This window comes from Sapajus apella, unplaced genomic scaffold, assembly GCF_009761245.1.
Source record: "Sapajus apella isolate SASKATOON/1434 unplaced genomic scaffold, GSC_monkey_1.0 scaffold2, whole genome shotgun sequence".
Taxonomy (NCBI): Eukaryota; Metazoa; Chordata; class Mammalia; order Primates; family Cebidae; genus Sapajus; species Sapajus apella.
Genome location: NW_022436942.1, coordinates 13,055,263 through 13,069,541, shown reverse-complemented (window position 1 = coordinate 13,069,541; position 14,279 = coordinate 13,055,263). Strand labels below are relative to the sequence as shown.

Sequence of the window (14,279 nt, the reverse complement as noted above, 5' to 3'; positions counted from 1 at the left end):
ATCACCTCACAGTTCTGCAGGCTTTACAGGGAGCATGGTGCTGGCATCTGCTTAGCTTCTAGGGAAGCCTCAGGAAGCTTACAATCATGGCAGAAGGTGAAAGGGGACTAGGCACATCACATGGGGAAAGGAGGAAAGCAGGAGAGATGGAGAGGGGTGAGAGAGAGAGAGGGAGAGTAAGAGAGAGAGGAGGGGAGGCACCACATAGTTTTAAATGATAGATCCTGCAAGAACTCACCATTACAAACATAGCACCAAGCCATGAGGGATCTGCCCCACGACCCAAACATCTCCTACCAGGCCCCACCTCCAGCATTGGGGATTATAATTCAATATGAGATTTGGGCGGGAACAAATATTCAAACAATATAACCATTCATACATGTTTTCTTTCCTCTCTCTCCCTTCTTTCTTTCTCTTTTTCGTTTCTTTTTTTGAGACAGAATCTCACTCTGTCACCCAGGCAGGAGTACAGTGGTGCCATCTCAGCTCACTGCAACCTCCACTTCCCAGGTTCAAGCCACCTGAGTAGCTGGGATTACAGGTGTATGCCACCACAACTGGCCAAATATTTGTATTTTTTAGTAGAGAAGGGATTTCATCATGTTGGCCAGACTGGTCTCAAACTCCTGACCTCAGATCTGCCTGCCTCAGCCTCCCAAAGTCCTAGGATTACTTGTGCAAGCCACTGCATCTAGCGCATTCATGTTTTCAATAGACATTTATGGAGCACCCACCATATGGCAGAAACAGTACTCAAGCATGCTTCATCAATTTATAGGTCAGAAGTAAGACCAGAAATGAATAACAAGAACACAGTGTACTGAATGCTCTGACCAAATGATTCCTGAGGTACTGGGGAGACATTGGAAGGGGACTCGATGTGGCCTTGAGAAGGGTGTGAAGGGAAAGTTTCCCAGGATGATGCTACAGCTGTTTTAAAGGTTGAAAAGGCTGGATGCAGTGGCTCACGCCTGTAATCCCGACACTTAAGGAGGCCAAGGCAGGTGGATGGCTTGGAGCCTAGGAGAAAATAGAAAAAAAAATAGTCAGGCATGTGGCATGTGTGTATGGGTCCAGCTAGTCAGGAGGCTGAGGTGAGAGGATTGCTTGAGGCAGGAGGTCGAGGCTGCAGTGGGCCTTCTTAGAGCCACTACACCTCAGCTCGGGTGACAGAACAAGACCCTGTCGCATAAATGAATAAATAAATAAATAAAGGTTGAAAAGATGTTAGCCAGGCAAAACAATGCCGGTAGGGTGGGTATAGTGTATGTTTGCATGCATGTGGGGTGTGTGTGTGTGTGTTCTGCGGGGAACCACTTGGAGCTCCAGAGTTGCTATGAAGATTACTTTATGCTGAAGACAGTTGAAAGTCAAAGGTTGCAGAAAGAAGCCTCTCAGAGCTTTTCTTATCTGAATCAAAGTGGCAATTTCTGGGAAAGGGGGCTACTATAAATCTCTTCTCCAGAGGATTTTCATGGCTGTGAGGGATGTGGAAAGACCACTTGCACCTGCAAAAACAAACATCATCACAACTTTCTTATTTCCCATTTGCTCACCTAAAATCCCATTTGTCTTTCCGAAAGAAACGTATTGGTTCTTCCCAGAGAAGACTCTTCTCCACATTCCCTTTTTCCTACTAAGTTAGGCAAATAAACCTCTAACTCTAACCATGAGGGAGTGAACTACTTCTTCGGTTAGCTATTATGTATGACACTTTTCTTCCTCCAGCGAATCTGTATTTTATTAGTTTAACTCACACACCTCTGGAGAATGAACCTAAGAGCGTACAGGAAAATTTTTTCCTCCCTGACAGTTTGAAGCAGAGGCACGGTCCCTGCAAAACTGTGAAGGTGACTGGGGGGTACAAGACACATAGTGGGGAGCAGTGAGAGTTGAGTAGGGCAGGAGCCAATACAAGGAGGAGTGGTGGCTGGATTGTTACGAAGATCAGTCATGAAGGGCCCTCATGTCTGTCACAAATGTACCTCATCCAAAATAACAAGAGTCACTGCTGGAGGTCAGGCACATTACACCTGTAATCCCAGCACTTTGGGAGGCTGAAGCGAGCAGATCACTTGAGACCAGGAATTCAAGACCAGCCTAGCCAACATGGTAAAACCCCGTCTCTAGTAAAATTACAAAACATTTGGCCGGGCATGGTGGTGGGCACCTGTAATCCCAGGTACACAGGAAGCTGAGACAGGAGAATGGCTTGAACCTGGGAGGCGGAGGGTGCAGTGAGCTGACGTCGTGCCACTGCACTCCAGCTTGGGCAACAGAGTGAGACTCCCTCTCGAAAACAAAATAAAACAAAACAAAACAAGAATTACTGCTGGCACCTCAGGAATCTGAAAGGATGTAATATACGGTCAAAGTCAGCTGGGCACGGTGGCTCACACCTGTAATCTCAGCACTTTGGAAAGCCAAGGCGGGTGGATCACAAGGTCAGGAGTTCAAGACCAGACTGACCAACATGGTGAAAACCTGTCTCTACTAAAAATTCAAAAATTAGCTGGGCGAGGTGGCACACACCTGTAATCCCAGCCACTCAGGAGGCTCAGGCAGGAGAATCGCTTGAACCTGGGAGAGGAAGTTTGCAGTGAGCTGAGATAACACCACTGTATTCCAGCCTGGGCAACAGAGGGAGACTCCATCTCAAAAAAAAAAAAAAAAAAAAAAAAAGATATGGCCAAAGTAAAAGACAAGTTGTGTCTGCTACTCTGTATCTGAGTGTACTTATAGAAAGGGATTTGCAAACTATTTTTTATCATAACCCCATCAGTAAAAATTTTTGAACATGCAATCTCAATATCTGCATACTTATTATTATAAACTACATCTAGGTACTACTGTGGTAATGCTTTCTTTACAAAATACAACATACTCAAAAGTAGAAATTAAATAAAGAACATAGACATTGCAATATTGTCTTTCCAAACTCCAACAGATCATCTTATATCCCATAAGATGAAGGTTTCTCACTATGGAAAATGCTGACCCACAGCATATGGAATAAGACATACATCAAATTCTGAGGTCTTTTAAGAAAAATTCGGGCTGGGTGCAGTGGCTTACGTCTGTAATTCCAGCACTTTGGGAGGCTAAGGCAGGCAGATCACCTGAAGTCAGGAGTTTGAGACCAGCTTAACCAACATGGCGAAACCCGGTCTCTACTAAAATACAAAAGTTAGCCAGGCGTGGTGGCACCTGGGTGAGAAATGAGAATTGCTTGAACCCAAGAGGTGGAGGTTGCTGTGAGTCAAGATGGTACCACTGCACTCCAACCTGGATGACGAAATAAGACTAAGGTGACCAACATGCTGAGTGCTAATCCACAAGCTGCAATGTTTTAATTTTTTTTTATTTTTTTATTTTTTATTTATTTTTTTTTTTTGAGACGGAGTTTCACTCATGTTACCCAGGCTGGAGTGCAATGGTACGATCTCGGCTCACCGCAACCTCCGCTTCCTGGGTTCAGGCAATTCTCCTGCCTCAGCCTCCTGAGTAGCTGGGATTACAGGCACACACCACCATGCCCAGATAATTTTTTGTATTTTTAGTAGAGACGGGGATTCACCGTGTTGACCAGGATGGTCTCGATCTCTTGACCTCGTGATCCACCCGCCTCGGCCTCCCAAAGTGCTGGGATTACAGGCTTGAGCCACCGCGCCCGGCCTAATTTTCTTTTTTAAATCTTTCTGTATTTTCTGAAAAGTTTTTCCAGTAAACATGCATTCTTTTTTAAATGGGAAAAACAACGAAAGCATTTTCATCTAAAAGCAAAGCAGAGAAAAAAGCCCAAAAGTGTTAGAGAGGACCAATGACTAATTCTGAATGAAAACAGGATCAAAATGTCTTAGAGTGAATTACAAAAGTGCAGTGGAGGTAAAGATCACTGGAAATGGGAAATTCAGGAACGTAAAAGCCAGGGTGTTGGATCAGTTCTGTGTAAGGGCTCTGAATTCCCTAAGATAGCAGCAGCAATTGGGACAGAGGGAAAAACTATAGTCAGGGGCTAAGCCCCTCAATAGATAGCAACCAGAATGAAAACAGTAGAATCAGACTTTGTGACTTTCAAACTTTTTTCTTTTCAAAATGTCACAAGAAAATATGAACAACATAAAAGAAAACTTTTAAAATTACAAATTTTATGTGCCTGGAAACAACCGTTCTTAAAACATATTTAGGGGTGGGGCATGGTGGCACACACCTATAGTCCCAGCTACTCAGGAGGCTGGGGCAGGAGGATTGCTTGAGCCCAAGAGTTTGAAGTTGCAGTGAGCCATGATCACAGCACTGCACTCCAGCTTGGGTGATAGAATGAGATTACGTCAAAACAAAACAAAACAAAACAAAACAAAAACCGAAACTCCAAAACAAACACAAACACACGTAGGTATTAATCAGTGCCCTAGTGTTGTACATTTGTTTCTGATATTTCATTGTTATACACAGCACATCTATAAACATTCTCAGAGCTCCATCTTTGAGTACCTCAGTACCTCCTTAGGAAAGATTTTTAGACATGCAATTGCGAGGTTAAAAAGCATGTACATTTTTAAGACTTAACATATTTGGTCAAGTTTACTCCTCTAAAAGGTCAAATGTATAATTTTTAAATGTTAAAAAGTATTCTCATATAAATATAGAGTAAGTGCAGGTCAAGTTTTTAACTCATTAATGAGGAAACCAGGAGGAGAACAAAGCCAGTTCAAAGAAAGACATGAGAAATTATGTGTGTGTACACACACACACACACACACACACACAAACACACACACAAAAGCAATGTATATCTATCTATATGTATATATATATTATGCATATCTGTCAATATATGTATATACATATAATATGAATAAGTATATACATATATTATGCACCTATATGTATTACATATGAATCTGTGTGTATATATTATGTACATATATCTATAGAGGCATATATTATGTGCATGTATTATGTATAAATCTATAATATATACACTATATATACATATATTTTGTATATATGTATACACAATATACATATTGTGTACATATATGTATGGGATATACATATATTACATATATTACATATGTACATATATATTACATATATTACATATATTACATATATGTATATCCCACAATGTATATGATATATATACACATATGGTATGTATATTATGTATATATACTACAGAATATACATATACATAATATATACTTACATACATACATATCTAAGAAAAATAATAGTAAAATCATTAAAAATTTATTGCTAAATTAGATATACATCTGATTAATGTCCTACAGGGTGATAAACCATAACTTTTGGTGCTATCTTCTTTACAGAGCAGAAGTCATATTTGTGCAGGACAGAAATTATCTCTCTATTGGACAAAAATATTAACATTTTACCAAGGTAACATCTGAATTTACAGTTGCAAAATGTGCAAATCAATAATAAGAAGTCAGGATTCAATTCACCTTAGATGGGCTAGTTATGCAATGCCCTGACATAAAAACGAATTGTGCAATCATATTTTACCTTCCAAGTTCTGGAAAATCTTTTACTGACCAAAGGTCATCCCAATTTACAGTCCTCACTGGTCATATGTGAAAGGACCTGTTTGGCCCCTCGTGATTACTATTATCTCTTTTAAAAATTTTTGCCAATTTCATAGAGAAAAATGAAATCTCATATTTTAAGTTTTAGTGTTAATGTGATTGAACATTTATCTCATAGTCGAATCGAATATTTACTGTTCTTTAAAAAAAATCTATTGATATCTTTTGCTCATTGTTCTAGTGGTGTATTAGTCTTTTCCTTCTTGATTCATGTTTTTTGATATAGTCCTACCAAGTTTTTTCTGAAATTATACATTAATTTATATTTTCTTCTACTTTTATTTCCTTGGAATTTTTTTCATTTACTTTTTCTTCTTTCATCTCATTTTTTTAAATGAATTTTTAGAGCATTTGAGGTTTGCAGAAAAAGCGAGCAGAAAGTATAGAGTTCCCATATACCCTTTTCCTGCCCCACCCACAGACACAGTTTCCCCCATTATTAATATCTGGCATTAGTGCGGCGTATCTGTTACAACTGATGGACCAATGCTGGTACATTATTATCAGCTAAACTCATAGTTCACATTAGGGTTTTTAATAGAAAAATTAGCTGATTTTATTGTTATCAATGCCAAACAAGTCTTTAAATCAACTAAAACTTATTTAATTCAGCATAAAGTTACTTTCACATTTGTCTACAACCACAATAAATACAGTTCTTGGCATAAAGACACAGCCTTTAGAATTCAAAGCTTCCCTATCTGCAAGATTACATATATAAAACTCTCACTATTGTTTATATAATGGTGGATTAATCAAATTAAAATATACTATCTAGAATAAAAGAAAATGAAAATCATTTACTCATAAGATTTATATTTAAATCTGTTGTTGTTTTTTTTTTTTTTTTTTTTCAGACGGAGTTTCGCTCTTGTTACCCAGGCTGGAGTGCAATGGCGCGATCTCGGCTCACCGCAACCTCAGCCTCCTGGGTTCAGGCAATTCTCCTGCCTCAGCCTCCTGAGTAGCTGGGATTACAGGCTAAATCATCTTTATTTATAAAATACTAGCCTGGAATTATAATGCCATTAAGCTTCCATTTTAGCAAAAGTGTAAGTAAAGCAAATATAAGTAACAGTTATACAGTAACAGCAGTTACTTTAAATTGAAAATGATATCAGTCAAAATCATTTTTTAAGAGAGCAAAAAATATTGTGAAGTTTCTTGCTGTGGTCCTGGATGTTCAGTAGCAGGCTCATTTGAAGGTGGAATCAGCCCTGAAGGACTCACTTCTGGAGTGGAGGTGGGAGGAAAAATCCAGGTCTTGGGGAAGGTGAGGAGGAAAACTCCTCAGTGAATACACATTTCTCACTGTTCAAAGAGATTGGTGAAAGATGTTTTATAACTTTGAGAACCTGCACTGTGCCCTAATAAATCATTAGGTTTACAACTTCCATTACCTATTCTTTTATTTGAAAATTGACACCAGAATAGTTATTTGATCTAACAAACTAATTTTTACAACATTGAGAAAAATGTATCTCTTCAAATACAGGTGATTAAAGGAAAATCATTAATTTTTAATGTAATTTTTGTCCTATCTTAATACCTCTTTTAAAAAAGAGGAACTATGTCAAAATATATAGAACTTACTGTAAAAATAATATTTTTTCTTTCATTATCAGAGTCCTTCTCAAAGAACATTTTCATGTAGTATAATTTTCACCAAACTTAAAATTCGTATCAGTGATTCCCGATTCTGATTTGATATTACACTAAAACATCTCCAGTTATATCAAAGACCACCTTAAAATTCCCCCAAACAAAATTAATTTTAATTCACTTTAAGCTTTAAAAAGAGAGGAGAAACAAGGGAAGGAATGTCTAGATGAGATGTTCATAGGCAAACTTAGTATTTGCTAACCACATATTTCTTCTGCAGAAACCTATAGTTCAAAACAGTAAAGTATGAATATAAAACCAATATATTATTCCTTTTTTTCTTATGTGAAGCTTTAAAAGAATTCAGTAAATCCAACAATTAGTTCAAACATAATAAATGCATTTTAAGTTTTAAATAAGTAGGACTACATCAGAACTACTTATGAAAAAGACTTTAAAAAATATCATAGCCCGTAATTCTAATCCTAGAATATAAATTTTAATTATTTTAACTAACTGCTAGAATAACAAATTGCTACCAAATAAGAAATAAAGAATTTTAGTTTTATAAGACCTGCAAAAAGTCAATTATTTTCTTGACAACCAAAATACAGAAATAATTCTATATTATCAAGATGAATCAATGTGAAACCTCATTACATTCCACTTATGGCTGCCTGCCTTCCCACTTCAGAAGAGTAATGGTACACTCACAGAATGCTAGAAAAGTTTTTCCTCCACTGTGTTACTTCATGAACAGATAGTAAAATTAATATCTCTGATTAACAAAACACATATTGAACTTTAAAAAAAATTTTTTTAAAAACAAGCATACTTGCAAATGGAGCATGTGGTGGACCTGGGAAATCCCTTGGTGGAAAATCATCTCCAGAAGCTCCCTTTTCCCATAGAGGTGACAGGGGCCCAGTGTCAGAAGGACCCCTGTGAGAATCGTTAACATATCAGAGCTTGAGTCTCCTCTTTCACTGGTAATCTGATGGTCCAGAGGATTGCCTGGGCCTTTTGAGCCTCTTCCTTCTCTCCTTGGAAGCAAAGGTGAGACTCTGGGTGGACCTTCCAATGAAGTTGGAGACAGAAAAGCTCTTGTTTCAGATGAAGGCTGACCCAATGGTGAGGGGCCATATAGGGAAGACTCTCTGTGAAATGGTGCTTTTGGAACATCCAATGAATGCAGATTTTTTTCAAAAAGTTCAAATTTAAACTCTAGTTCAGCTAATTTTTGTCTGCTGTGAGCATTTTCTTTCCTTAAATCATGGAGATGTCTTTCAGCAGTTTGAGCTGCAAACCAGTTATCATGCGCTTTGTTCTCATAGGAAATAATGCGCTTTAGATAATAATGCATCGTTCTCTCCAATTCTTCTTCAAGATCGTTGGTTCTCTTTCTATAGGTCTCCAGCTTTGCGGTGGCATGGCTGATCCTTTTGTCTACCTTAGAAAGTTTCTCTTCTGTCTCTAACTGGCAATTTTCCTCTGTTGTTAATTTCCCATAGAGTTTCATTTCATTTTCTTGATATAATTCAGTCATTACTTTAAGTTTCTGTTGAAGCTTCTGATTCTCACTTTCAAAATGTGTGTTTTCTGACTACAAAGATGCTTGTTCAGTCTCAAGATTTTTAATACGTTCTGTAAGTTCTTCCTTCATTTTATCAACTTCAGATAACTGAATATAAATTTGGGTTCTTTCTTCTTCTAAGCTTTTGAAAGAAGCATTGAACTCAGCAGCATGAATCAGTTTCTTCAAAGCTCCATTTGGAGGATGATTTAAGTACACACCATTTTCTGATTCACTGTTCAGTTCTAACTCCACGTTGTCTTCATCCGTTCTGTCTTCTCCTAGCATAGCTGCCCAATCATTCATCTTCAGCAAGTGTTCAGTCAGAGTCTTGATGTGATTGTCTTTATCACTGAGAACTTGTTCTGTGTGCACTTTGGAGTCTTCCAATGTTATTTTCTGTTTATTAAGTTCACTCACGTGTTCTTTCCACGCTTCAACTTCTTGCAAAAGCTGTCTCTGGCTTTCCTGAAGTTGAGAATTTTCATCCAAAGCATCTTTTATTGCTATCTTCAGTGGTTCTTCATTCATTGGAAAGAAAGTATTGAAGGTCATTTTGGCTTCAGCGACTTGTGATTTGAGGGATTTTGACTCATCTTCTAGACACTGTATCTGTTTTGAAATATCCACCATCAGTTCATTTTGTTCAGACTGTTTCGATTTCTCTTCTTTTAACTCTCTTACTAGACATAGTATTTCTTCCTCAAGTTCCACATTGGACCTGCTCAGCTTTTCACAGGTTGCCTCCAAGCTTTGTGCCTCTGTTGCCTCCTTCTCAAAGCTGGCATCCTTTAAAGATGACTCCACTTCATGGCCTTCATACTCTTTTTGAATAATGCTCAGTTTTTCAAGTAGTTGACATTTTTCCTCAATTAGTCTAGACAGCGTTTCAGCAAGCTTTTTCTCCCTTCGCACATAAAGCTGACTCCTAACTGATCTAAAACCTCTCCACAAAAAAAAGAGAACAGCAAAAAATCCAAACATAGCTGCCCATATCACCCATTCCCATGGAAAACCATAAGAATTAGAATCTGCTCCCATACTTTGACGCAGTGCTGCCACAACCCTGTGTAGCACCTCCAGAACCAGCCTCAAGTATGGCTCAGGGGTAGCCTGGGGCTCCTCCACAGTGCCAAGGCTGCTCTGGTGGTCGCCGCAGTAACCAGGGCCTGTGGGGGCCACAACAAAGGGCAGAGAACAGGCAGCCTTCTGTCTGGAACCTGAACCCACAGGGGCAGCTGGAGCGGACCACTGCAGAGCTGGCTGTGGGGGGAGCTGGGAAACGCTGGGGAGCTGGAAGACGAAGTGGGGATCTGGGGGATGCAGGCACCCACAGGCCTCACTGGCCCACGCTGCCTTTTTCTTTTATTTTTACTTTATTTTTAGATTGGGGTCTTGTCATGTTGTCCAGGCTGGTCTTGAACTCGTAGCCTCCAGCGATCCACCACCTTCCTCAACTAATTTTGGCATTTCAACTTCCACACTTCTCCCCAGCTAGAATAATTTCACAGTTTCAAAATCATATTCATTATTTTTTGACTAAGCGTTTGTCAGTACCATAACTGAAAAGGCTCTTCCACCGTTAATTATCCTTACTACTTGTGTAATACTGAATTACATAGTCTCACACATAAATTATGCAAAACACAATTTTGCAGGCATGTTTCTCACTGAATTATATATACTTTTGAGCTAAGACCTGTCTTACTCATCTTTATACGTCCACATTAGTAGAATGCAAGTAACAAGACACAACACTTATGATACTTATGGGGTTTTTTCCTTAGAAAAATGTCTCAAGTCATAGATACATATGATTTTTAATAAATTTTGAGATTTCCTTTTAAAGAGCCTTTAGACAATTTTTTTAAAAGTCTGTAGCTGCTCATCTGATTCCTCATTTCAGGACTTCAATAAATAAGACAATACCTAATAAATAAATAAGTAAGATCCAATAAGACCTTCAGGCCCTATTTGCTGTCAGCGGCTAAGGGTAGGAGCACATATGAAGCAGAAGACTACAGCTGGAAAAAATCTGGCAGTCAGGATATGACTTATTCTACACTTGCCACTAAGTAGCTAATTTAACACTTACACGCATCATTTAACTTTTTTTTTTTTTTTTTTTAAAAGACAGAGCCTTACTCTGTTGCCCAAGCTGGAATGCAGTGGTGCAAACCAGGCTCACTGCGACTTCCACCTTCGGGGTTCAAGCGATCCTCCTGCCTCAGCCTCCCAAGTAGCTGTGATTACGGGCATCCACCACCACACCAAACTAATTTTTATATTTTTAGTGGAGATGAGGTTTCACCATGTTGGCCGGGCTGGTCTTGAACTCCTGACCTCTAGTGATCCACCACATCAGCCTCCCAAAGTACTGGGATTACAGTCATGGGCGACCGTGCCCAGCCCATATCATTTAGCTTCTAAAGGCTATAGCTACTTCATCTAGAAAAGGAGTTTAGATTAAATGACTTCCATATCTACCTCAGTTCTAATAACAGAAACAAAGTATATTCTTTTACAGCCTCTGATGTCAAAAGACTTCTGTAGAGTCATGTTAGGAAAGAGTAGTAAATACAATATTCATAAGCATCAGCTCTAACTCCTAAAAAGGGCTCTGCTGACATTCTCGTTAGAATCACGAGGCAAGTTAGGATACAATTAACATCTCTAACAACACAACCCAACAAACCAAATACTTCAACTAACACAAATCGTTAGTTCACTAATTTTAGAATAAGGGGGTACACCACAAGAAACATTAAGTCTCAGAAAACATACTCCGTGGTAGGGGTCTGCACCTATGGCCCATCACCAGTCTATTTGTATAAATAAAGTTTGATTGAGCACAGCCATGCCCATGTGTTTACTTGTTGTCTATGGATGCTCCTGTATTACAAGAGCGGGGCTGAGTAGCTGTCACAGAAAACAAGGCCCTGCAGAGCCCAAATATTTAACTATCTGGCTCTTTGCAGAAAGTTTGCCAACTCCTGTCCTAGGGAACCCTAAAAAATGCAATTGGGAGTGGTTTTAAGAAGTTTTGGCTAATGTTCACAAAAGAATGCCCCAGAAACTATTAAATACTATATGTTTCAAAAGCATCAGGCTGGGAGTGGTGGCTCATGCCTGTCAACCCAACACTCTGGGAGCCAGTGCAGGGGAATCACTTAAGCCTGGCAGTTTCAGACCAGCCTGGGCAACAGCCTGAGACCCCATCTCTGAAAAAAAAAAAAGTAAAAATAATTAGTCAGGTGTGGTGGTTCACACCTGTAGTCCTAGCTAACTGTCAAGGCTGAGGAGGAAGGATTGCTTGAACCCAGGAGGTAAAGGTTGCAGTAAGCCATGATCATGCCACTGCACTCCAGCCTGGGCGACAGACTGAGGGGCTGTCTCAAAAATAAAAAATATTTAAAAAGCATCAGATAGGCTTGCTCTGCAAAGATCTTAGATTTTCGTAGTCAGAAATACCTAGAATTGTTTGAATTTCAATCGTGACCAGTTATTTAAAACCCCCAGTCTTAGCTAAAAATGGAATTTGAGGCTGCAAAGGTGACAATAGATCATAACATAAACTGTGTGGTGTACAGTCTAGAACAGTCTTAGTTTCCCACAATTTCTTAAACTCCAAAGAAAGCAAAGATGGGAGAGGAATGCACTTTCACAAACTGGTGAATGATGCCACCCAGTGAGGACTATAACATTCTCAAATGAGAGAAATTAAAATTAAGAAGAAAAAAAAAAAAACTGGCCCTACAAAGAACTTTCACAACTAGGGACTTAGCCTGAAAAACAGAGATTTTTAATAGATAGGATTTTTTAAGGAAAAAGATATACCATTTTGCTCCGCTTTGATAATGTAGTAGGAGTTATTAAGAAATTATTTTAGGCAAATAGAAAGGAAAAGGGGTCCTTGGAATGTTTTTTACAGCTCCAAAAACATTTCTTGTCTAGCATAAAAGCTCTGGCTCTGCAGGGCACAGTGGCTCACGCCTGTAATCCTAGCACTTTGGGAGGCCGAGGTGGGTGGATCATCTGAGGTCAGGAGTTCAAGACCAGCCTGGCCATCATGATGAAACCCCAACTTAAAAAAAAAAAAAAAAAAAAAAAAAAAAGATGTAAATGCAAGCCCTTAAAAACTGGGTCCACCCAACTTTGTGATTCCCGTGATTCCCACCGTTGCCATTTGCCCTTGCTCCAACATGTGCCTAACAGCATGGCCTCCCACACAGATCACTACATGGAGGTTGTTTTATCTAATTCAACTCAAAACAAAAATCTGGTGTTCCTCCACTCATCAAAGCCGCATCAGTAACAAGGCAGTATCCCAAGTACAAAGCAAGAACAAGGACTCTAAATATCACTCAGCCAGAATTCTGATATAATTTTAACAAAGGCTATACATTAAATGGGGGTCCAGTCTCAGTGGTTGAAGTCTGTAATCACAACACTTTGGGTAGCCAAGGCGGGCGGATCACTTGAGGTCAGGAGTTCAAGACCAGCCTGGCCAACATAATGAAACCCCGTCTCTACTAAAAATAGAAAAATTAGCCAGATATGGCAGTGGGCGTCTGTAATCCCAGCTACTCAGGAGGCTGAATCACAAACCGCTTGAACCTGGGAGGCAGAAGTTGCAGTGAGCCAAGATTGCACCACTGCACTCCAGCCAGGGCGATAGAGTGAGACGCAATCTAAATAAATAAATAAATAGAGTGAGACTCAATCTCAATAAATAAATAAATGGATGGATGGATGGATGGATGGTTAGATCGATATGGTAATTATCTTTTCAATCAAACTTGTAGTTTGTGTACTCATCAAGTTTTAAGTGGATCTGATTTTCAGATCACACATATTTGCTCTCAAGAACCTGTGTTTTTCATTGGATTTATTTAATGTTTTCATTTTTATCATGAATGATCTATCTCCCCATGAAGGTAAACTGTATCTACCTTGACTACCATTGTCGCTCCAGTGCCATCTCAGCTGTATGGAATCTGGTAGAAACTTAAATATCTACAAATGAAGAACCTGCTCTCAGACTGCGCGGGAGCTCATCCTGCCATCTAGCGGTCTATATGAGTAACAGCTCCGTTAAATACAGTACTTACACGAGAGGGCAGATATGCTTCATACAGTCACTCTTTTGGAAGAGAAAAATTTTACGATAATACAAGAAGTAACAAGAATGGGTAAGAGGTAAAAGACTAGGATGACTATCACAATTGGTTCCATCTCCTACATCTTCTAGAGAACTATTCAATGATCACTGATATCCAGAATAATGAGCATGAGACAGTGTCACATTAGCAAAAAAGGTATCCAATCTTTTGGCTTCTCTGGGTCACATCGGAAAAAGAAGAGTTGTCTTGGGCCACATGTAAAATACACTTAACACTGACAATGGCTGACAAGCAGAAAAAAAATTGTAAAAAAAAATCTTATTATATGTATATATATATATATATATATATATATATATATATATA

At 39.0% G+C, this 14,279-nt stretch overlaps 1 protein-coding gene across 1 annotated transcript; it reads right to left on the bottom strand.

Moving 5' to 3' along the window:
* Positions 1–6,751: 6,751 nt before the first annotated feature.
* LOC116558573 (melanoma inhibitory activity protein 2-like) lies at positions 6,752–10,028 on the bottom strand. The gene is given in 3 exon segments (XM_032288593.1): positions 6,752–6,926; positions 8,053–8,172; positions 8,175–10,028. Coding segments are annotated over 3 exon segments (1,893 nt in total). The 5' UTR covers positions 9,832–10,028; the 3' UTR covers positions 6,752–6,810.
* Between the last annotated feature and the right edge of the window lie 4,251 nt (positions 10,029–14,279).